The sequence below is a fragment of the Delphinus delphis genome, chromosome 3, assembly GCF_949987515.2.
Source record: "Delphinus delphis chromosome 3, mDelDel1.2, whole genome shotgun sequence".
Taxonomy (NCBI): Eukaryota; Metazoa; Chordata; class Mammalia; order Artiodactyla; family Delphinidae; genus Delphinus; species Delphinus delphis.
The window spans coordinates 62,798,884-62,824,259 of record NC_082685.1 but is presented as its reverse complement, the minus strand read 5'-3'; the positions used below and the strand labels follow the sequence as shown (position 1 = coordinate 62,824,259).

The window sequence follows — 25,376 nt, the reverse complement described above, 5'->3', positions numbered from 1 at the left end:
GAGACGAGCAGGCGGTGTGTGGGGAGCGAGTGCCCGAGGGCCGCGAATCAATATGTACACCGAGGGCTCTGCAATCACCAGGCTGTCCTCCCAGACACATGTACCTGTGCCAGGTCATCCAGGGCTGGCCACCAACCCACGTTTTCAAATGAGTGATAGCCTTGGCTTTGACATACATTTGACCTTTTCTGTTCCGAAAGGCGAAGTCTCCCGTGGTCCTTGTCAACCAGTTAAATCGGAATGGATCAGGTGATGCCAAAAAAGCAAAGGCTTTTATTTTTTTTAAACACGTTTATGTACAGTGCTGCTACCTGGGATGTGAGGGCCTAAGCAAGCTGTGGCTGGTATTCCTTTGTCCAAACCGGGCCTGTCTGTGCCTGAGACCCTTCCTTCAAGACAGTTTGCTCCAACATCTGCCCTACCAGTTTCCCTACAGCAGCCCCAGGCCAGGCAACGGAGCCCACAGCCTGGTTCGGCCACCTGCCTGCACCCCCATCCCAGCCCAGGACTGTCTGGGGAGAAATCTCCTTAGACCAGCAGAGAAGGGGCCTTGGGGACAAGTTAGTTCAGCCTCCTTATTTTAAAGACAAAGAACCTGAGGTCCAAGATGGGGAGGGGCTGGGTTGAGGCCATGTGCCTTTGTGCCCAAGCGGGGGTCAGACCCCGAGCCCCAGCCCTGGGCTCTGTCCCTTCACCCTGCTCTCCATAAAAGGTCCACATGGCACAAGGGTGGGTAAGGTCTAGAGTTCTCCCTCTTTCTCCCCTCCCCTTCCTCCTTCCCTTCATTTCATTTGAAGGTAAAACATTGAAAAGATTGCTATGAATTCTAAGAGAATTAGCGATGTGGAAAATTCTCTCTTTCCAGTCATGCTGAGAAAACCAGTGTACTGACTTAACTGACTAGCTGGGTAAGTTTTTAGTGAGTTAGAAAACAATGAAACAGGCAAATAGGAATCACCGTTCCACTTGCTTTCAGGGGCTCTGCAGGTCATTTTCACCAGAGCCTGTGGTTCCCAGTGTGGACAGAGGTCTCTGACTGTGTGACACAGCCTCACCTGCCTCTGGTTCTGTGCTGAGAGGGGCTCCGGGCAGGAGGGCTCCTGCCACTAAAGGCAGCTAGACGCCAGCCTCTCAGAAACTGGGAGCACCTAGGAGCACTGCATAAGTCCCAGTGGGAATCCTGGGGTGCTGGGCAGCCTGTCCTGAGAGCCAGACGAAGCAGGCCAGCGCCTCCTACACGGCCGCCCACTGTTTGGAGTGGGCTAGGTAGCACACATTTGCTCTGACTCCAGTCTATCCTGTTTCCAGGAGGACTTTCCCTTCTGTACACTCTCACCTGGGCACGCTTCTCTCATTCAAACCTGTAGGGGCCAGAGGGGGTCAAAGTCCCTGTAAGACCACAGACCCTGCAATAGCCTCCCAAGGTTTTTGGAGAATCAGTAGCTGGAAGAACCCACATGAGATGGAAAGCTTAGTAGAGCCCACGTGGGCTTTGCAGCTGTGGTTACACTGCAGGCTGAGCACCGGGCCTTGTCACAGTCGACAGTGCAATGTGAGGCTCAACAAGGCCTTGCTCCACAAATAACTGACTTCCAGAGAGCTGGCCTCACGAGCCAGCCCCTGGAAGGTTCTGCTCGTGATTAGCTTGACCAAGGGGGCACACAGGAGCTTTCTCTGCTTCTGCGCACCCATCATTTCACTGTTCCTATTGAGAGCTGACAGCGCCCTGGGGCCCTGCTGGCTTCTTTGCTTTTGCTTCTGTATTTCCCTACCTCCAGGCCTGGAGTTTGAGCAGGGAGGGGTGTGAGCAGCTAGCTGTCCAGGCGTGATGGAGTTTGTTCGCTGCTGGGTTGTCCAATATTAGCGCAGCACCAGCCAGCCTAAAGCCCCGAGGCAGCTGTGGGTCTTAAGTTGGCCTTTGGGCCTCCAGAGCTGCATTTAACACTTTCCAGGGCCTCCTGCATTCTCTGCAGGTCTCCACTTTTGAAATTTGGAAACACCCCTTAGAAAACACCTTTTAAAGACACAGAGCCAAAGCTCTCTGTGTGCACTGTGGCCCAGGGACTAAGTTCAGGTGGGGTCAAGGGACCACTGTCCATGATTAGCACCCGCTGCTCTGACTTTCCTCCTGAGGATTCCTAAAGCCCATTGGCAGCAATCCCTCATTTTCCGGGCTCTGCCTTTGTTTTGCTCCCAGACTTACCGTGTGAGCATTTGTGCCTGACATTCAGGAAGTCACTCTGAGTGCGTGTATGCGTGCATATGCTAGACTGTAGGTAACATGGCAGTTCTTAAGGAAAAAATATGAGGAAATACGACGGGTTTTAAAGGAGGAAATTTAGTGCTTAGCCCCGAAATTGCATGGTGCTCTCTGCTGCTTCTCATACCATCCCTCTGTCCACCTGGCTGGAGAATAAGTTACCTCAGGGGATTTGGACTCTCTGGTGTAGGGGTTCATAGGTAGGGTTGGGGTCCACGAATGCACGTTCACCCCACAGAGCGACTCAGGCTCTTTAACCCAGTGCCCACATGTGCCTGCCATTTTTGGAGCCGTGTTATCAGACCATTTTTGACATACAAAAATGGCAATTTTGTATGGCCCAACCTAATATCTACAGATGGTTAGATACAAATTTTAAAAACCCATTTAGAAATATACATGTAAACATACATGTACAGAAATCATGGTAGCTTTTTTATTCGGCATTTCCTCAAAGTATACACTAAACCCCAACGCCAGTATCAGTTACTGGAAAAAAGTTTAAGGCCCAGCTCTGGCCAGGACCCCTGCCAAGAAGCTGGCTTCAGTGGAGGTTTCAAAAATTGCTTTAAATGGAAACTTTCGTTTTAAAAATTCTAATCGTCTAATGTCCGTTCAAGACACTAGTAAGTTGAAATCTGCCTCACGTGTGCCACTTGATCTTGACACGGACTTCCCGGCTCCCATCTGATTTGGCCCGTGGACCCCACCTGTGGGGACTGCTTGATGTCTGGAAAAGCTGTTGGCTTATGGAAAGATGGCCTGTTATGGGACCATGAACACACGTGAGCACAGGCACAACACAGAATAAGAAAGCTTGGTACCTTCTTCTCGCCATAGAATGTTTGCAACTGCAGCATCAGAGAACGGTGAAAGCAGGAATGTGATGGAGGGAAGGAAAAAAAAGAAAAAAGCAACTTCAGAACCTTCCTTGTAGTGATTCAGTTCATGAACATACTGGTATCTAGTCCATCATGTTTAGAACCTGCACCACTCATGGCCCCAGCAATACTGAGGGGGGACGCTGGATGTGGACAAATGCTTCCAGGGCTCAGGACCCTTTTGGTTCCTAATGAATCAGGTTCCAGGATCACAGAAGCTAATGGGACTCTCCTCTTCTGTGGATGATAAAGAGCAAGCAACGTCTCTCCCAGACCTCCTGGACTACTTCCAGGAGCAAGCTGGTTTTCTGCTAGGATCCTCCCTAGGAAGACCATCTGCAATACTTCTGATTTTCTCCCTTGATGATAAAGACTCAGCTTAGAGCCTTTGATCAAGGGAAAGAGACAATGTCCGACACCCATATCCATGAAATCAACCTTGCAGGGTCTCTTGGGGAGCAGTAGCTACGAGGGAGAGCCTGCTTAGCGCCCCTGGTGGGCAACAATCCCTGGAGTAAAGACAGGTGTGTGAGAGTGCACAGGCCAGTTCCTGGGCCGTGGATGGGCAGCAGCAGCTGGTGCGCGGTTAGCATGAACACTTTTGTGGATGAGGGACAGAGCAAGTAGGAGGCAGAACTGGGGATATGATATGCGAACTTCCTTGTGGTCCTGGGTTCTGTCTGCTGTCCAGAGAGTTTCCCTGTCTATGCCTCCAGAGTTGTCTAGGCTTACAGGGAAGGTCTACCCACCTCTGGCCACCCTCTGTCCCCAGCTTTGAGCACAGAAGGATATGAGGTTTACCCCTGTCTCCAGGGGCTCATGATTGGTGGCTGTGGCCCTTGCCACCCAACATCCCCCAACCAGCTCAGTGAGGAGCTCAAAGGCAAGCGTGGACTCACGGGTCTTTCTAGCCGAGTCTTCGATGAAGAGGGAGGAAATATCTTCGTCCACGCCCACTTCATTTTTGGCAATGCAGGTATACGCCCCTGTGTCTTCATACCGAACACTGCTGATGTGGAGTTCGCTCCCATTGGCTGTAGAAGGGACAGTGCTCAGGGTGGCCTGTTCAGCTGGGACCTCCATCCTTCCTCCCTTCTCCCTTCTATTGAGAGTGTTGAGGTTAAAAGCACAGCCCCTCAGCAGGGCTGAGGGCAGCCAGTACCCTGATATACGCCCAGGAAGAGCTGGAACAGCAGAAATGAACTGCAGGTGACCTGGGACCTGATTGACGGCGTCTCATCATTGTGCTCACAAAGATCTGTGTGAGTCCAGAGAGCAGGGAAACGGGGAGATATCTGTTTGCTCCCCGAATGTCTGACTTAGAAACAAATCACTCCTCTCATTTCCACTCCTGGGGAGAGCGTCAGCTTGAACTTGATGGGAAAAATGGCACAGAGACACCGAGCGGAGCTCTTACCTAGAAGGGAAAGCTGTTTCGACATCTGGGTTGAGACATCCATGCCATTTTTTAGCCAAGTGATTCTGGGCATAGGAATGCCCTCTGCGTGACATCTCAGGCTAGCTGCCACTCCAGGTTCCTGTGCCTGGGTCTCTGGATAGACACGGATGACGGGTGGCACTGTGGGTGAGAGTTAGTGCTGGTGAGAAAACGCCTTCACCTGCCTCAGGCCTGTAGTCCAACTCTGAGACCCTGCCCAGAGGGCTGAACTGAGAGACAACTCTGGAGTTCTCTTTGTAACCAGCTTGCAAGCCCTAAAAGAAAGGGCTATAAAATGGATTGCCGACAATAAACACGTCAGGCTTTGTACGCTGTAATTCATGGCGTTCATCATTATTCTAAATATGATCAGAGAGACAATCCAAATATTTACGGCTGTTCAGCTGCTACACGTAAAGAGCAACAACTGCCAAAACTTACTTCTGAATGAATAAAATTCAGATATATTATTTCTCTTATCGGAAAGCCACTGGACAGGGGCTTAATCTCTTGCAAGGAAGTGCTTCACAAAGTACTTATGGGCACTGACTGGCAGGGCTCCTAATTACTGCTTTAGGGAAGACCATTGGTTTTCCAGTGGGTCATTTTTATTTTTCCACTTCTCATCCCCGGAACATGCGTGAGAGGCAAGTGTGCCCTCCTTGGCTCCTGACCCACCCATGGGTCCCGGAAGTCAAGTTCAGGGCTGGGGATGTGACCAGGCCCACTCATCAGATGAGCATCAGTACCCTCTACCCTCTGGCCTTTCCTACATGGGCTGTCTGTAGGGCAGGAAGGAGTGAGGACTGTCTGGAGGATCTTCCCTCCTACCCCTTGCTCTGGGCCCAGGAAGTAAAATAATTATCATTTTCAGTGGAACTGGGGGCTCTTACTTATTCATGCATGTTTCTCTACATACTTCCAAAAAGGGTTTATGAGAGCTTCTGTAAAGGCACCTGGATATTAAACTAAACAACAACAATAACAAAAACCACATCATACACCTTTTGGAAAGTTGGGAGATGCATTCTTTGCCTTGAAGCCAGCAACTACATTTTCCCAGAGTTATCTGGACACTCCTATTGTCCGATAAAAGAAAGTGACCCAGGGCAACTTTCCTGGTGGTCCTGTGGGTAAAACTCTGTGCTCCCAATGCAGGGGGTCTGGGTTCGATCCCTGGTCGGGGAACTAGATCCTGCATGCACGCTGCAACTAAGAGTTTGCATGCTGCAACTAAGAAGTCCACATGCCGCAACTGAGTCCGCATGCTGCAACTGAAAGATCCCGCATGCCACGACGCAAATCCCACGTGCCGCAATGAAGACCCAGCACAGCCTAAACAAATATTAAAAAAAAAATAACTTAAAAAAAAAGAAAAGAAAGTGACCCAGTATGTTAGGAGAGAGATTTTTCTTGGGACTAGAGGTGGAACAAATTGACGCATATATAGAAGGAAGTGATAATGTTGATCCTAGAACGTGAAGATTTCTAGTGATCTGTGCTTGGGTAGGCTGAGGACAAAAGAAAAATTCTATTACCTTATTGTGAGAAACAGATGCTGCAGGTCCTGTCAAAACCCAGGAGGCTGGTAATAATCTGATCAACTTAGCCTGAGTTTCAAGTCTTTCCTCTGGTTGACCTATGGGGCAAAGTAGGGGGCCGAGGACAAAGCCAAATGGATAGCTGGCAAAGGGCACAAACCCACCTTCAGAGTGGCCAGAGCTGTTTCCATAACATGAGCTCAGAGGCACCCATGACTAACCACACACAGACCAAACAATAATAAAATCTGAGTCATTTCCTTGGTTTCTCTTTGTTTGCAGTTCTGGGGGAGAGTCCCAGGGTGTGGGAGAAGGTCCTTATCACGGGTCAGGCCACTTGGGATCGATGAAGTAAAAGGGGCTCTAGCTAAGGCGTATCTAGAGGACTGCTTAGAACACAGAAGTGGATCTCTCTTCTCTGACTCCCCTTGGTTCAAAGAAGGAAGAAATAGTAATTTATCTAGGAAAACTTCCTATACCCTGAATTTGGTAAAGAGAGGAATGGGGTTCAAGTCGAAGAGACAGCAGAGTTTTTTTCAAGAGGCTATGATTCAAAAGTACAGAGATAGAGACGGGGGACCTAGGAACACTGGACTGGTGGGGAGTTGGAGAAGGAGGTAGAGCAGCCCGGGTTCTAGAATGTGGGAGGCCAGGACCTGGGAGTGAATAACCTTGGGCTCCTGCTAGATCACCATTTATTTATATAGGCCTGCCAAGCAACCACACAGTAAACTTGAAGAAGGTGAGGGAAGAATCAATAGAGATAGAAGCAGAAAGGAATGAATCAATTTGCCAAAAAAGAGTGGAACTGATAAATCTGAGACCTGGATGTTCGTGAAAATGAATAAAGGAGCCAAATTTCTGGGAGATTAAAAAATATGGAAGTACTTTGTTCAATTATAGGTAATAAACATGAAGCGCTCAATGAAATGAATCACTTAAAAGGAAACTTTAAAGTATTGACATGGAATCAAGAAGAGAGCATTTAAAACATTTTAAAGCACTGCTTTTCAGTTATGCAGTGACTAAGTTCTAGAGATCTGTTATATAATATAGGGCCTATAATAAGCAATATTATGTTGTGCACGTAAATATCTATTAAGAGAGTAGATCTCATGTTAAGTGTTCTCACCACAAAAACGAACAAAAAAGAAAAACAAAGTGGAGGTGATGGGTATGTCTGTTACCTTGATTGTGGTGGTGGTATCCTAGGCGTATACATGTACAAATTCATCAAATTGTATAGATTAAATATGTGCAGTTTTTTTGTATATAAATTATACCTGTATAAAGCTGTTTTTTTTTCTTTTTCTCTGCTGTCTCAATTATCCTTTATTTGTAGTTTACCTTGAATTACTCTGGTAACCTATTCAGGTTTTTTTTTTTTTCTTCAATTCACAGTGTCTCGGCACACCTATGTCGCCCACCGGTTCCTTTACAAAGAAAGTTCATAAAGCTGTTTTTAAAAAGGCGCTACTAACCCCCAAAGAACCCTGATTAGTTTCATAGGGAAGTTCTTTTGTACATTTCAGGAACAGATAATTCCTACAGCATACAGCAGAGAAGATGTCCCAAATTTTATAATGAAGCTGTATAACCTGGACACGGAAACCTGCCAAAGAGAGCACAACATAGATGATTACAGACCTAACTGACTCAGTACTAGATATACCCAAATCCCAAGTAAAATATTAGCAAATCAGGATTCTGGACAAGATGGTAGAGTAGAAGGACTTGTGCTCACCTCCTCTCACAAAAACACCAAAATCACAACTAACTGTTGAACATCCATCGACAAAAAAGACTGGAACCTACCAAAAGAAGATATTTTACACCCAAAGACAAAGAAGAAGCCACAAAGAGACAGGAGGAGGGGAGCTTTTGCAATACAATCAAATTCCATACCTGCCGGTGGGTGACACACAAACTGGAAAATAATTATATCACAGAGGTTCCCCCACAGGAGTGAGAGTTCTGAGCCCCATGTTAGGCTCCCCATCCTGAGGGTCTGGCATCAGGAGGAGGAACCCCCAGAGCATTTGACTTTGAAGGCCAGTAGGGCTTGAGTGCAGGAGCTCCACAGGACTGGGGGAAACAAAGACTCCACTATTGGAGGATGCACACAAGACTTCACATGCACTGGGACCCAGCACAAAGCAGTGACTCCATAGGAGCCTGGGCTAGACCTACCTGAGGGTTTTGGAGGGTCTCATGGGGAGGCAGGGGTTGGCTATGGCTCACTGTGGGGGCAAGGACACTGGTGGTGGAGGGCTCAGAATACTGATCAGTGTGAGCTCTCTATTTTGGCAATGAGACCTGGGGCCACCCCGCAGCCTGCAGACTCCACTGTGGGATGCTTCTGGCCAAACAACCGGCAGGGTGGGAATCCAGCCCCACCCATCAGCAGACAGGCTTCCTAAAGTTGTACTGAGCTTACAGCTGCCTCTAAACACAACACTTGACACGGCCCTGCCCAAGAGAGGGACAAAACCCAGCTCCACCCACCAGACGGCAGGCAACAGTCCTTCCCACCAGGAAGCCTGCACAAGCAGCAGGACCAACCTCACCTACTGGGGGGCAGACATCAGAAGCAAGAAGAACTATGATCCTGCAGCCTGTGGAAAGGAGACCACAAACATAGAAATTTAGACAAAATGAGATGGCAGAGGAATATGTCCCAGACGAAGGAACAAGATAAAAACCCAGAAGAACAACTAAGTGAAGTGGAGATACACAATCTACACGAAAAAAAGAATTCAGAGTAATAATAGTAAAGATGACCCAAGATCTCATAAAAAGAATGGAGGCACAGACTGAGAAGATACAGGAAATGTTTAACAAAGAGCTAGAAGATCTAAAGAACAAACAAACAGAGATGAACAATACAATAACTGAAATGAAAAATACACTAGAAGGAATCAATAGCAGAGTAAATGAGGCAGAAGAATGGTAAGTGAGCTGGAAGACAGAATGGTGGAAATCATTACTGTGGGACAGAATAAAGAAAAAAGAATGAAAAGAAATGAGGACAATCTAAGAGACCTCTGGGACAACATTAAATGCACCAACATTCACCTTATAGAGCTCCCAGAAGGAGAAGAGAGAGAAAGGACCTGAGAAAATATTCAAAGAGATAACAGCTGAAAATATCCCTAACATGGGAAAGGAAACAGTCATCCAAGTCCAGGAAGTGCAGAGAGTCCCAGGCAGGATAAAACCAAGGAGTAACACACCAAGACACATAGTAATTGACAAAAATTAAAGACAAAGAAAAAATATTAAAATCAACAAGGAAGGGCTTCCCTGGTGGTGCAGTGGTTGAGAGTCCGCCTGCCGATGCAGGGGACACAGGTTCGTGCCCCCGTCCGGGAAGATCCCACATGCTGTGGAGTGGCTGGGCCCATAAGCCATGGCTGCTGAGCCTGTGCGTCCGGAGCCTGTGCTCCACAACGGGAGAGGCCACAACAGTGAGAGGCCCGCGTACCGCAAAAAAAAAAAAAAAAAAATCAACAAGGAAAAAGCAACAAATAACATACAAGGGAATTCCCACAAGGTTATCAGCTGATTTTTCAGCAGAAACTCTGCAGGCCAGAAGGGAGTGGCATGATATATTTAAAATGATGAAAGGGAAAAACTTACAGCCAAGAATACTCTACCCAGAAAGGCTCTCATTCAAATTCGACAGAGAAACGAAAACCTATACAGATAAGCAAAAGCTAAGAGAGTTCAGCACCACCAGCCCAGCTTTGCAACAAATGCTAAAGGAACTTCTGTAGGCTGAAAGGAAAAGGACACACTAGAAACAAGAAATGAGAAAGCTCACCAGTAAAGTCAAACATATAGTAAAGGAAGGAAATCATCTGCACACAAATATGATGTCAAAACCAGAAATTGTGAGAAAAGGAGAGTACAAATGCAGGATATTGGAAATGCATTGGAAATTAAGAGACCAACAACTTAAAATAATCTTGTATACGTATAGACTGCTATATCAAAACCTTATGGGAACCACAAACCAAAAATCTACATTAGATACATACAAAAAACCAAAAAGTAGTCCAAACACAACACTAAAGATAGTCGTCAAATCCCAAGAGAATAGAACAAAGAGGAAGGGAAGGAAAAAGTCCTTCAAAAAGATATCCAAAAAAATTAACAAAATGGCTCTAAGAACACATATATTGATGATCACCTTAAACGTAAATGGATTAAATGCTCCAACCAAAAGACACAGACTGGTTAAATGGATACACAAACAAGGCCCGTATATATTGCTGCATACAAGAGACCCACTTCAGATCTAGGGACACATACAAACTGAAAGTGAGGGGATGGAAAAACGTATTCCATGTAAATGGAAATCAAAAGAAAGCTGGAGTAGCAATACTCATATCAGACAAAATAGACTTTAAAATGAAGACTGTTACAAGAGACAAAGAAGGACACTACATAATGATCAAGAGATCAATTCAAGAAGAATATATAACAATTGTAAATATATATGTACCCAACAAGGAGCAGCCCAATATATAAGGCAAATACTAACAGTCATAAAAGAAGAAATTGACAGTAACACAATAGTAGTGGGGGACTTTAACACCCCACTTTCATCAATGGACAGATCATCCAGACAGAAGATCAATGAGGAAACACAGGCCTTAAATGACACATTAGAACAGACGGACTTAATTGATTTTTACAGAGCATTCCATCCAAAAGCAGCAGAATACACGTTCTTCTCAAGTGTACATGGAACATTCTCCAGGATTGATCACATGCTGAACCAAGAAGCAAGCCTCAGTAAATTTAAGAAAATTGAAATTATATCAAGCATCTTTTCTGACCACAATGCTATGAAATTAGAAATCAACTATAAGAAAAAAAACCAAAGAAACATAAACATGTGGAAGCTAAACAATATGTTACTAAACAACCAATGGATCACTGAAGAAATCAAAGAGGAAATTAAAAAATACCTAGAGGCAAATGAAAATGAAAGCACAATGACCCAAAACCTATGGGATGTGGCAAAAGCAGTTCTAAGACTGAAGTTTATAGCAATGCAATCTTACTTCAGGAAACAAGAAAAATCCCAAATAAACAACCTAACCTTACACCTAAAGCAACTAGAGAAAGAAGAACAAACAAAACCCAAAGTTAGTAGAAGGAAAAAAATCATAAAGATCACAGTAGAAATAAATGAAACAGAGGCAAGGAAAACAATAGAAAAGATCAATGAAACTAAAAGCTGGTTCTTGGAAAAGATAAACAAAACTGACAAACCTTTAGCCAGACTCATCAAGAAAAACAGGGAGAGGGCTCAAATCAATAAAACTAGAAATGAAAAAGGAGAAGTTACAATGGACATGACAGAAATACTAAGGAAGAAATGGACAAATTCTTAGAAAGGTACAATCTCCCAAGACTGAACCAGGAAGAAATAGAAAATATGAACAGACCAATCACAAGTCCTGAAATTGAAACTGTGATTAAAAAACTCCCAACAAACAAATGTCCAGGACCAGATGGTTTCACAGGCGAATTCTATCAAACTCTTTAGAGAAGAGTTAACACTTATCTTTCTGAAACTATTCCAAAAAATCACAGAGGAAGGAACACTCCCAAGCTCATTCTGTGAGGTCACCATCACCCTGTTACCAAAACCAGACAAAGATACCAAAAAACAAAAATTACAGGCCAATATCACTGATCAACATAGACACAAAAATCCTCAACAGAATACTAGCAATCCAAATCCAACAATACATTAAAAAGATCATATACCATGATCAAGTGGGTTTTATTACAGGGATGCAAGGATTTTTCAATATCCACAAATCAGTGTGATACACCACATCAACAAATTAAAGAATAAAAACCACATGATTGTCTCAATAGATGCAGAAAAAGCTTTTGACAAAATTCAACACCCATTTATGATAAAAACTCTCCATAAAGTGTGCACAGAGGGAACATATTTCAGCATAATAAAGGCCATATATGACAAACCCACAGCTAACATCATTCTCATCAGTGAAAAGCTAAAAGCATTTCCTCTAAGATCAGGAACAGACAAAGATGTCCACTGTCACCACTTTTATTTAACATAGGTGTTGAAGTTCTAGGCACGGCAATCAGAGAAGAAAAAGAAATAAAAGGAATTCTAATTAGAAAAGAAATAAAACTCTCACTGCAGATGACATGATACGATACATACAAAATCCTAAGGATGCTACCAGAAAACTACTAGAGCTCATCAATGAATTTGATAAAGTTGCAGGATGCAAAATTAATACACAGAAATCTCTTGCATTCCTATAAACGAACAATGAAAGATCAGAAAGAGAAATTAAAGAAACACTCCCATTTACCATTGCATCAAAAAGAATAAAATACCTAGGAATAAACCTACCTAAGGTGACAAAAGCCCTGTACTCTGAAAACTATAAGATGCTGATGAAAGAAATCGAAGATGACACAAACAGGTGGAGAGATATACCATGTTCTTGGATTAGAAGAGTCAGTATTGTAAAAATGACTATACTAAGCAAGGCAATCTACAGATTCAATGCAATCCCTATCAAATTACCAATGCCATTTTTCACAGATCTAGAACAAAAAATCTTAAAATTAGTATGGCGACACTAAAGATCCCGAATAGCCAAAGCAATCTTGAGAAAGAAAAATGGAGCTAGAGGAATAAGGCTCCTTGACTTCAAACTATACTACAAAGTTACAGTCATCAAAATAATATGGTACTGGCACAAAAACAGAAGTACAGCTCAATGGAACAGAACAGAAAGCCCAGAAATAAACCCATGCACCTATGGTCAATTAGTCTATGACAAAGAAGGAAATACTATACAATGGAGGAAAGACTGTCTCTTCAACAAACGGTGCTGGGAAAACTAGATAGCTACATGTAAAAAGATGAAATTAGAACATTCTTTAACACCATACACAACAATACATTCAAAATGGATGAAAGACCTAAACGTAAGACTGGATACTATAAAACTCCTAGAGAATACATAGGCAGAACACTTTTTGACATAAATTGCAGCCATATTGTTTTCAAGCCGTCTCCTGGAGTAATGGAAATAAAAACAGAAATAAACAAGTGGGACCTAATTAAGCTCAAAAGCTTTTGCACAGCAAAGGAAACTATAAACAAAATGAAAAGACAACCCACAGAATGGGAGAAAATATTTGCAAATGACATGATTAACAAGGGATTAATATCCAAAAGTTACAAACAGCTCATGCAGCTCAATATTAAAAAAACAAACGACCCAATCAAAAATTGGGCAGAAAACCTAAATAGATATTTCTCCAAAGAAAAGATACAGATGGCCAAGAGGCACATGAAAAGATGCTCAACATTGTTAATTATTAGAGAAATGCAAACCCAAACTACAATGATATATCACCTCACACCAGTCAGAATGGCCATCATCACAAAGTCTACAAACAATAAATGCTGGAGAGGGTGTGGAGAAAAGGGAACCCTCCCCTACACTGTTGGTGGGAAGGTAAATTGGTACAACCACTATAGAGAACAGTAAGGAGGTTCCTTAAAAAACTAAAAATAGAGTTACCGTATGATCCAGCCATCTTACTCCTGGGCATATATCCAGAGAAAAACATGATTCAGAAGGATATGTGCACCCTGATGTTCACTGAAGCACTGTATACAATAGCCAAGACATGTAAGCAATGTAAATGTCCATTGACAGATGAATGGTTAAAGAAGATGTGGTACATTTATATAATGGAATATTACTCAGCCATTAAAAAGAATGAAATAATGCCACTTGCAGCAACATGGATGGACCTGGAGATTATCATACTAAGTGAAGCAAGTCACACAGAGAAAGACAAATATCATATAATATCACTTATATGAGGAATCTATAAAAATGATACAAATGAACTTATTTACAAGATAGAAAGTCTCACAGACTTAGAAAACAAATTTATGGTTACCAAAGGGTAAAGGTTGGGGGGAGGGATAAATTCAGAGTCTGGGATTGACACATACGCACTACTATGTATAAAACAGATAATCAACAAGGATCTACTGTATAGCACAGGGAACTCTACACAATTTTCTGTAATAACCTAAATGGGAAAATAATTTGAAAAAGAATAGATACATGTATATGTATAACTGAATCACTTTGCTGTACACCTGAAACTAACACAACACTGTTAATCAAGTATACTCCAATATAAAATAAAAATTAAGAAAAAATTGATAGACCTAGAGATCATTATGCTAAGCGAATAAGTCAGAGAAAGACAAATATCATATGATACCACTTACATGTGGAATTAAAAAAAAAAGATACAGATGAACTTATTTGCAAAACAGAAACAGACTCACAGACTTAGTAATGTGGAATCCAAGAAAAAATGATACAAATGAACTTACTTGCAAAATAGAAACAGACTCACAGACTTTGAAAGCAGACCTGTGGTTGTAGGCAGGAGGAAATGTGGGGGCGGGGAGGAATAAATCAGGAGTTTGGGATTAACATGTACATACTACTATATGTAAAATAGATAATCAACAGGGACCTACTGTATAGCAAGCACAGGGAACTCTACTCCATTTCTGTAATAACCTATATGGGAAAAGAATCTGAAAAAGAATGGATATATGTATATGTGTAACTGAATCACTTAGCTGTACAGCTGAAACTAACACAACATTGTAAATCAACTATACTCCAATATAAAATAAAAATTAAATTAAAAAAACACAAAAAACAAATACCCACATAAAAATATTAGCAAATCAAACCTAGCATGGCATTATTGCGTAAGATGTATTATTTTCCATAAGATGTTACAGAAAAACCTCACGACCTTTTTGGCCAACCCAATAAAAGAACATACTGTGACCAAGTATAATACGTTTCAATGACTAACTATTAGGAAATCTATAATTAATCATATGCAAGTCAAAGGCAGTCAAAAAAGAAAAACCATTTGATTCTCTTGCTAGACACTAAAAGGCCTTTGAAAAAATTCAAAATCCATTTCTCGAGGGAAAAAAACCTCAATAAAATAGGAACAGAATAATATTTTCTTCCTACAATGAAGAATATCTCTATAAAAAGTGGGACCAGCACCAATCTTTTCAGAACGGTGAAACATCAAGTGGGGAAAAAACAAAAAGGAAAGAGGAAAGGAGGCAATATCAGACTCTCAACATTTTTCTGGATGTTACTGTCAATAGAAGGCAAGAAATGAGAGGGAGAAATATTAAAGAGGTGGAGAAAAATGATACTTTACCTGGATATGCTCCAGATAACGAACCAGAAGTGTAAGGTTTAATAAGTGAGTACCATAAAGGGGCCAGTACCCAGACAGACAAAATGAATAGCTCACTTACGTACCAGTAGTGGCCAGACAGAAAACACAATGGACCGAAATGAATGAAACTATAACATCTCACTGAAGACATATAAAAAGACTTGAAAAATTAGAGAGAGATGATCTTGGATAGGAAGACTTACTGTTGTTAAGAAACAAGATACTCCAAATTATGCCAAACATTTAATCTCATTCCAGTTAAAATCAATTGGTGGGGTCTTGACAAAATAATTCTCAAATTTAGCTAGAAGAAAGAATGTGAAAGAACAGCAGAAGAAATTTTGAAAAACAAGAGTGATGACTGTCATTTTTCCATACCACATATTACAAAGTATTTCAAGTATTACAATAGCAAATGGCGGGCGGGGTGGGGGAGAGGCAGGGGGAGAGGGAAAGGCAGTGTGGGGAGGAGAGGGGAGGGCTGAGGCACTTCCCAGCTTTGAGTCCAGCAGCACATTAATGGTCTTTATAGAGTTTACAAAGTTCTGTCAACTCAATATTGTACAGTCAACATTTATTACATCCCAACTAAGGGTCAGGCATTACACACAGAGCAGTGAATAAGATCGACACAGTCCCTGGCCTCATGAAGCTTTCTGTCAGGGGGAAGATGAGTAACATAACAGCAAGGTGTGATGAGGATTACCAGAAGGGAGCTTTGGGGACATAGGGACAGGGGTCTGGGAAGACTTATCAGAATAGAGCACTTGCATCTACTCTCTCAACCTCACAAAGGAAATACCGACTTTCCTTATGCCTGTGGGGCCTACCCCTTTATTGATAGTAGGTTTGTCCAGTGAACTGGTGGTTTGTGGACCAGTCTCCTCAGTGAGGTGCCCAGTGGCCAGCACAAGCCTTGAAGACTAGCCTTTGCCTCTGTCCTGCCCTCTGATGGGAATCTGTGGACCCAGGAACCTGTCACACTTGAGTGTATCTGCATCCCCTGGCTGGAGCGGGGGCTCTTGTTAAAACAATGTTGGGCCCACCCCACAGTGTCTGATTCTGGAGGTCTTGGTTGGGGCTGGGGGATTTGCTTCTACCTGTCAGGTTCCAGGTGAGACCCTGGGTCACCTGACTTGGAAGCTCTTGCAGACCGATTGAACTGAAATAGGTGGCGCTGTTCTACAACAAGACAAAAGCTGACTGAAAGTCAAGGGAGTGGAACCATCCATTCACTTAAAAACAAAGGACTATCTGCTGGGCAAAGACACCTGGGCCTCCAGTGGCAGGGGTTAGAAGACAGCTCACGTCTGCTGAGAGGGAGGAAACCCTGGCTGGCCTGGAGGTCTCCAGGAGCCGAAGTCATCCTGGGGGCTACGACCACTCCTCCTTGGACCTCCATCCCTCCATCAGCAGGACTAAAGATGGCCCTCAGAACCCCGTGTCCTCCACCTCCCAGTGGCCCCTGTCCCCAGTCTCCTCATCTCCAACTGAGGACCATCAGGGCCCTTTCCCTCATGCCCTTGATTTGGGATCCTGTCAGTCTATAAGAGCCTAGGCCGCTGGGGCATCCATCATCCCCCAAACCTTCTGTTGTGCCTTCTAGAACTCATGTTCTGCCGTCAGCAGAACGTCCTCTATCCTTAAACTCCTCTGTGAGTGTTCCTCACCTTCTTGCTCAGATGGAAACCTGGTGACACTCCTTCTCTTGCAGCCTTTTAAGTGGATGTGGCTCTCTCTCCCCACACTTGTCCCCCCGCCCCGTCCCCTACCCCATGGACTGGGAGGTGGGGCAGGTGTTGCCACCGACAGACCATCCTCCTTCCATTCCCCAGAAAAGGACCCAGTTTTGAGTTTCCTGTCCCGTGAGCCTCATTCCTAGATTCCATCCCCTCACGTCCTGTCCACAACGTCCCTCTAGCACTTCTCTCTCCCTCCTGCATCAGTTTCCCCCTTTTTACTGGATCTTTCCTATTAGTCCATAAAACACTTTTAACTTCCATCTTGGAAAAAAATCCCCAAACCTCTTTACCCCAGCTTCTCTCCCCAACTCTGCCCCGTTTTTCTTCTTGGAAACACCCTGGAGAGTTGTCCATACTTGGTGGCTCTCACATCTCCTCCCCATCCCCCCGGAGCCAGCTCCAGGCAGACCTTTCCCCACCACGTGTGGAAATGGCTCTGCTCTGGACCACAGTGCCCCGCCCCCCCTACACCAACCCTGACCCAATGGCCAGTTCTCTCTCCTCACCTTCCCTGACCTGCCGGTGGCATTCACCACAGCTGATCACTCCTCCTCCTTGGCCCCAGACACCATACTCCTAGTTTTCCTGTCTCTGTGGCTTCTCCTCTGCCTTCCTTGCTGCTTTTTCTCATCCCCCAGGCTCTCCGTGCTGTCGTGCTCGGCTGCTGGACATTCTCTCTCTGCACTCCTTCAGCATCTATTCTGGTCTATTGACTTTAAATACAAGCTCCCCTGTGAGGCCTCGGAAATTTATACCGCCAGTCAAACCTCTTCCTTCAACTCCAGACTTAGATACCCCATGGGCTGCGCGACATCACACGTTTATCACGTCCCCACGAGCTCCAGATCTTTCGTCTCCAAGCCTGCTTGCTCCTCCACGATCCTCTCCTCTCAGTGAACGGCCTCTACTTTTCCAGGTGCTCAGACCAAGGTCCTTTGGAGGCGTATTTGACTTTCCCACCAAGTGGACACAAATGTCATCTTTTCAGTATGGCCTTTACTTGCCGTCATACCTAAAGCTTCCACCTTTTATCTGAGTCTCCTTATCCCCTCCTGTTTTAAAATTTTCCTCCTTAGTATCTTCCACCCTCTGAATTGCTCCATGAGGATGGGGATTTTGGTCTGTCCACTGCTGTTTTCAGTGCTCAGCCTGGTGAGTGGCATGCAGAGAACCTCAGTAAATGCTTATTGAATGAATGATGACGACAGTGAAGGGTGAGGTGGTGTTGGCAGCAAGGCAGGGCGGAGCGGGGAGAGGTGGGTGGGAGGGAGGATTCTTAGCCAAGGGAACAATCAGTGCAGGGCAGTGGAGTCAAGGAGGCAGGGCGGGCCTAGCAGAGAGAGAGAAGTTCACGGGGCAGGGGCACGTGGGAGGGGTGGGGCAGAGCCTGGGTCCCAGTGTGCGTGCGTGTGTGCGTCTGTGAGCGTGCACGGTGGACTCCCGGGGATGGAAGCTGCTGCTGCCCCTCCGTGAGCCCGTGGCTTGGGCCTCCCCTCCTACGGTTCCTGAGGGATTGGCGTAGAGGAGGCCAAAGAAGCGCAGCCCAGTCAGCAGCAATGGGAGGGGGCCCTGCACACAAGCCCAGACCCCTGGCTAGATCGGGGCCAGTAGCCTCCTGGATCTTCCCAGCTCCATGCCTGGCACGAGCGGGCCTGCGACATGGAAGGCAAACCCCGGAGTACCAAGGAGCTCCACCGAGAAGCCCGTTTTGCCCTGACCTGACCTTTGCTAAGTTGAAAACTGGCAATAGGATGTTAGAAGGAAAATATAATCATCCCATCATTTGGGTAGAAGCTCAGCCACTGCCTCCAGGACCCAACTGTCCTCCTCGCGTGTGATGAGGCATCGCTAAGACTGCAGCTGGTGTGGAACAGGCCCCGGGCTCTGAAGAGAGCACTGCAGCCAGAGCCCTGATCCAGCCTCCTGCCAGGACAGGGAGGGCCTAAGGAGAACCCTGGGCAGGGAGGCATCAAAGACCTTGGTACTCTTGGCCCCTGCTCGGCCAGGGTCCTGTCAGAAAAGGTCCTGCATTTTCTTTGTGAGAAACTACCCTTCCCAGGGTAGGGATCGGGTGGAGACCCAGCTTTCTGCCAGCAGCAAGGCAAAGGCCCAACTGTTTTCCTCTGGCCCTGATCTCCCCTCTTCCTCTGTGTTAATTCACACACTAAAAAGCATTCGAATTAAGGTATCTGGGATAAACACATTCATTTTCTTTTAAATTTGCAAAACCTTCCCATGAAAATATTTCAATACACAACACAAAGGCACATTTTCTTTGGGAAACATCAATCATTTCCAAGGTGAAAGGCAGCATAAATATGTCTTAAGCAAGAGGCACATTCACAAAAGTACCAAGCTGGAGTAATAGACAGATTTGAGAGATTACTATTGTGCTTTGGGAATGAATTGCTACTTGTCTGAACTGTGGGGAGGTTGAGGGTGTTTTTAATTTAATGGATTAATCATTTATTTCTGAAGTTTCTGTTCCTCCTATGGAAGCAATGTGGGAAGTTTGCATGAAGTTATAAATCATGTCAGTGTTTGGGCCTCATCTCTGGGGGGTCTGGTCTATGGGGAAGTTACACTAATAATTTGAGAAAGGAAATAGTTGCCTGGAAGGGCTTCCTTTAGCAAACCAGGTCAAGGTAGAGTCCTGGACGGAGAAGAAGCTCCAGAAGATGGTGGCCCAGCCTGTATATGGAGCCCGGCCCCTGCCACCAGGGCGTGAGGCAGCTCCAGGGAGAAGTCTGGATTTTATTCCTGGCTTGGCAACTTCCTCTGGGTCTTGATTTTCCCATCTGTATAATGAGCTGGAAGGTCTCTGAGAGGCTACCAGCTCAGACCATCTGTGTCCACCAACTACAGTTAAATATGGCTTGAGACAAAACAAAACCTCCCCCATATCTGTCCCATCTTGGACTCTGAATTGTATCTGGCCAGGCATTTCCCAAGCATTTGACACATATCCGATCTCATCAGGCCTATAAGGGAGGAGGCACTATTGTCATTCCCATTTTACAGGTGAGTTTACTCACCAAAGATGTATGTCAAGGAAGTACCAGCACTTGGATAGGTACTAGGCTTGAATCCAGGTCTCTCTGGCTCAGAGTTCATGTCTTGACCCTATGACAGAGGTGTCTCCAGCTCGGGTCTGCGCCGTGCCTTGGGTGGAACAGCGCCACCCAGCTCCTGTTCGCATGTGCGGTATCCCCGTCTCTTGGGCCCACTGGCCACACATTGCCTCCCCAGAACACCTGCCATTCACATGGAGTCTTCTGAGCCCTCAGAGAGGCAGGGAGCTGGCAGGGCCTCCTCTCCCCGCTTCATCCTCCTCCCCTTCTTGTCCTCCCTCTGACTGAGGAGAAGCAAGGAGAAGGAAACGACAGAACATTGTTCCCTGTCTGTGTGTCCTGGGCACCGCCTCGGCTCAGTAAGCCACAGGCCATCTTCCAGGCCAAGAGGGGACCAAATCCCACCACCCACAGCACAGCTGGGCGACCCCACCAATTCTACTCAAGCTGCTCTGGGACATCTTTCATGCTTTTGACTCACGCTTGGGATGACTGACAAAAAGGAACAAATCCCACAGATGAATCTGTTATAGCTTTCTCACATCTTCTCCACGAGATGCCTCAGCAAAGCAGCGCTCCTTCTGTCCTGAGCACAGACGGTGCCTTCTCACCTTCCCAGTCCTCCTGCCCGGAAGCCCCCCATGCCCACTGCCTCGGTGAGCCTTCCTCAGCAGCCCAGCCCTCCTGGGCCTCCCCCTGGGAACCTGAGCAGCATCGGGCATCTGCACAGTGATCTGCCAAGCCCACCTGGAGCTGGACGGCCAAGCCGTGCAGGTCATCAACTTCAGTCCTGCTGCGGGCAGGGCCTGCCCTTTTATCTACACTGTGGGTCCTCCATTGCATGCTCGCTAAGCCAGCTGTTTCTGACCATGCGTGAGCTCAGCACCAGGGGCAGGGATAAACGAGGCAGGGTTCCCGTCCCCGGTCCCCCACAGTGTGCCCCCCCTCGACAGCAGATCAACACCGACCTGCTGAACGACCACATCTGGATTCACCCACAGCAACAGTGCAATGTCCCAAAGGGGAGGATGGGGCAGAGAAGGCGTCAAGAGTCTAGGCTTTGGTGTCAAGATCCGTTTTGCAGTGATATACTAATTGTAGGGCTGGGGTTCCTGGGCAGATCACTTAATCTCTCTGAGCCCTAGTTTCCTTATCTGTGAAACAGAGATGGTGCCCAGTAATTATTCAGTAAATGTTCCTACTGTAATTGTGTCTTTTGTACCATTTTACTTTCAATGACATCTTCCCACCTTCCCACACAGATAGGGAGGTTTTCCCTCTCAGTCAACACAGCATGCCTCACTTCTGGAATACTCTGAAAACCTCATATCTTGTTCCTTGGTCAGCAGGCAATGGACTCATGTCCTTGGGAGGCAACACCAGATCTACCTTAGTATGGTGCTCCCATGAGGGAGCTGCTTAATGGACCCAAATGCCACCCCCACGTGCCTGGGGGTCAGCCAAGCCCAGGGACCTTGTGGGCTCCTGGAGTGAAGCCCACCCTAATGGCCCAGCCCAGCCGTCATGGAACTGAGCGAAGTAAGCCATGGAATGAGGTGGAAAGCCCACCGCAAAATACAGAGGTCCCGGCATGCTGCTGCTGACTCTAGTGCTTCGGCTGGAAGAGAAGCCTTAAATCTCTCAGCAGTTAGGAAATGGATCTCAGGGGGCCTCTCTTTGGATCTCAGTGGGGAGGTTTTGCTATTTAGACTCCCCTAGCCCTAAGCAGCCTCTTTAGCAATCGCTGGGCTGGGGGGTGGGTAGGAGTGGAGTGCCTGGGGTGGCTTGAACAGAACTGTCCAGTGCCAGCTGCAGAGTCCACTCCCCACTCGGGTAGCAACAGGAAGCAGCCTAGTCTCTACTTTCAGCCCAGCAACACATGGTGTCCGTGGGCCTGGGCCTTGTTCCCGGATTCAGCACCGGGAGGGAGGAAATGGCTCATTCCCATCATGAGCTCTGTCTCAGAATTCTGGGGGAACAGGAGGCAGAAGGGCCCTCCCAGCACCGTGGACCTGCCATTCGTGTATTAAAGGTGTTTAAGACCACAGAGTCTCCTGCAGGCGCCTGAGGCGAGGACAGGCTGTCACTCACGAGTTACTCTGGTTCCTGGTCTGGTGGATCCCCTCCCTTCCCCACAGATTTGTTCTGGAGGAAATGAAGGGGACCGGGCTCAAGCCCTCTCCTTGTACCCTCGGTTCTTATGAGATGGGGGCAGGATGCGAAGGGCTGGATGGAGGATCTGGGAATCCTGGGTGATTTCCCTTTTTCAGGCTGGTCTGAGGACCCGAGGGACCTGGGCCAAACCGTGTGGAGTTGTGCAAGCACACATTCACCAACACTGTACAAGGCTGGGCACCACTTTCCAGCTATAGATGATAAAGCCCTCTTCACACTGCAGAGTACACGCTCTGCCCCTGGAGCAGCCCTGCTCAGGGGGCGGCCCAGACACTGCCCGCCTGCTGCACACCAGGCTGGCCTCTGAACGGCAGCCTGGGATGACTCACCCAGGGGTGTTATAACTGGGAACCCCTGGGTTATTTCTGATGAAATCCAGAAACTTCATTGTACACCCTGATTCAAGCCAACAAACACAGCCACAAAGCCCCAAAGGATTAAATATGTCCCAGCTCAAGGGAAATACTAATAAAATACGGCTTCGGCACATACGAACATAAAAATCCCTAAAACATCCTATAAGACAAACGTAGAGGCAAGCTGAGCTCACTCTGTTGTCCTTAAATGGCCTGTCACCCAGGATCCCAGAGGTAAGTGACATTGAACCTCATGATGTAATTATTCTCAACACCGTGTATACTTTATCAGAGCAGAAGCCCTGGACACAGTTGGCACAAAGGCTCTGGGGCTGACCTGGAGCTTTCACATTATTCTCTGGTGCACAGACGCCCTGCTCAGGCCTGCTTGGTGAAAGCAGTGACGCCCAGCTGGGCGTGGCGGGACACGTCTAGTTTCCCTGGAATGCTGATCTGCCATGGCACTGTGATGGCTTGTTTGTTGTGATGGCTGGAGCGGCCAGCCGTGTGACAGAGGCTGGGTCTAGAATGACACCTACCAGTGCTGTGACCAGGAAAGTGACCTTACCTAGAGACTCATCCATAAAGTGGGTTAAAATATACGGACTGGGAGAGTCCATGTGACGTGTTAGCCCAGGGACTGGCCAGAGAAAGTCTCAGAGAACTATTGTAATTGTTGGTGTGGTCAGCAGCAGGGGTTAATTCTTCTCAGCTTCTGGGAGTCCTGGCAACACAGGGGAAGCAGAGAAGCAGCTGCTGAGGTTCCGCTTGGCTGGGCCCCAGCTGAGGCTCCTTAAGCCTCTGGGGGAGGGAGGTGGGAAGCAGACCCTTTTGCAGAAAGTAAGGCCTCCCAACTGGATAAGTGATTTGGGTCCACAGTACCTGGAGGAGGAGTGGCATGTTCTAGACAGTGTCTGCTTCTCACTGGATCAAGACCACAACAGCCTGCCATCTCCATGTCACTGTAATCGAGCAGGACCCTATGGGGCCTTCCCGGGACAGACTCCCTCCCCAACCCCCACGTCCTCCACCTGCCTCTTGTCTATAGAAAACCTTTAGACTCCCAGGCCTGCCCTGAGTGCCAAAGAATAAATTTAATCAGACAAGTGAGAAAATGCAGAAAGGAAAACAGTTAAGCAAGACAAAATAATAATAGTTTAGTCATTAAACAAAATCAAGGACCTTTAGTTCCTCCTCAAGGACTATAGATAACATTCTGAGCCATGTCCTTTGAGCTGTTTTGCAGATACTGAAACCCCCACCAGGTGGAATAAGTTAACTCTATGCTGTCCACAAGTACATCGAACCCAGACCGGTTGGAATCGGAAGGTTGACAGTGTTGACTCCCGATTACCTCACCACCAACCAATCAAAAGAATGTCCACGAGCTTATCACGCGCCCCACAGCATCCCGCCCCCCACCCCCCCCCCCCCCCCCCCCCCCCCCCCGCTCCCAACCCCCTGTCTTTGAAAACCTCTCCCTGAAAGCCTTCGGGAGTTGGGTCCTTTTGAGCGCTAGCTGCCTGGACTTCTTGCCTGGTGCCCTCCAGTAAACGCTGCACTTTCCTTCACCACAATCCAGTGTCAGCAGACGGGCTTTACCTTGAGCAGGCGGGTGGACCCAAGTTCGGTTTGGTAACATCGCCTACAGGGCACACTCCACATTCTACAGGGGCCTGCTGGAGATGCTGGGTGCGACCTGCCTAAGTGACTCACCCCCTCCCACCTTGACTCACTTCATCAGAGGAGGCTTTGGGGAAAGCCAGACCAGGAAATGAGTTGGCAGACTCTGCCCCTGCCTGCCCACCCCCCTCCCCAGTCCCTCTTTACTTACAGGAAAGATGGGACATTTTGGGGTCAGGTATTTCTTTAAGAAGTCAGAATGCAGGAGGGGAGGAGGGTTGTTCTGAGCAGCGTTTGGGAACACTTTGGGGGGACAACATGCATGGAGCCATTTACTAACCATTCACCTGCAGGACGTGGGTCTGGAACAGCTGCTCGTAGCCAGAGGCATGGCAGGTGTAATTGCCCATGTGGATGGTGGTCACCTTGGTGATGTAGAGGGAGTCGTCCTCTCCAAAGTCCTGCTTGGGCAAGGAAGACAAGAAGATTGGCTTCTCTTTTGAGTAGCCTGGGAAGCATAGCCAGGTCTCTGGTTTTGCAGGAAAACAGAAACCCTGTAGCTGCAAGAGACTTCCTTTCTGCCTGGCCCCCTTACTCAACCAGAGCTCCCTGCAGGGCTGGGCAGCAGGACCTCCACGTCTCTTCCGTGTTGCTTGCCCAGACCCTAGACATCCTTTTAAGATCTTGTTCACCTTCTCTGTGAGGTCTGGCTTGAACACCTTCCCCAGCACCCTCCCTCTCCATTTCTACAGCTGGGCTCACCTGCCCCTCCCGTGCTGCTGCTTGGCCGGTTTCCTGAGCTCTTGTCCACCTGTTGAGAAGCTCTGGAGGGCGGCCTCCTTTAGGGTCAGCCATCTTTTTCTTAAAGGGCCAGATAGCAAACGTTTTTGGCTTTCTGGGCCATAGGGTTTCTGTCAACTACTCAGCCCTGCCTTGTAGCATGAAAATAGCCATACCAATGCCTAAAT

At 46.7% G+C, this 25,376-nt stretch overlaps 1 protein-coding gene across 1 annotated transcript in view; it reads right to left on the bottom strand.

Moving 5' to 3' along the window:
• The window catches only part of FSTL4 (follistatin like 4), a 431,462-nt gene that overhangs the window by 25,935 nt on the left and 380,151 nt on the right, over nt 1-25,376 (bottom strand). Inside the window, exons 7-10 of the mRNA XM_060006937.1 lie at nt 24,749-24,869; nt 4,559-4,720; nt 4,041-4,175; nt 3,085-3,111 (exon numbers count right to left, since the gene is read on the bottom strand). Of these exons, the coding sequence (XP_059862920.1) occupies nt 3,085-3,111; nt 4,041-4,175; nt 4,559-4,720; nt 24,749-24,869 (445 nt within the window). The remainder of the gene's footprint in view (nt 1-3,084; nt 3,112-4,040; nt 4,176-4,558; nt 4,721-24,748; nt 24,870-25,376) is intronic.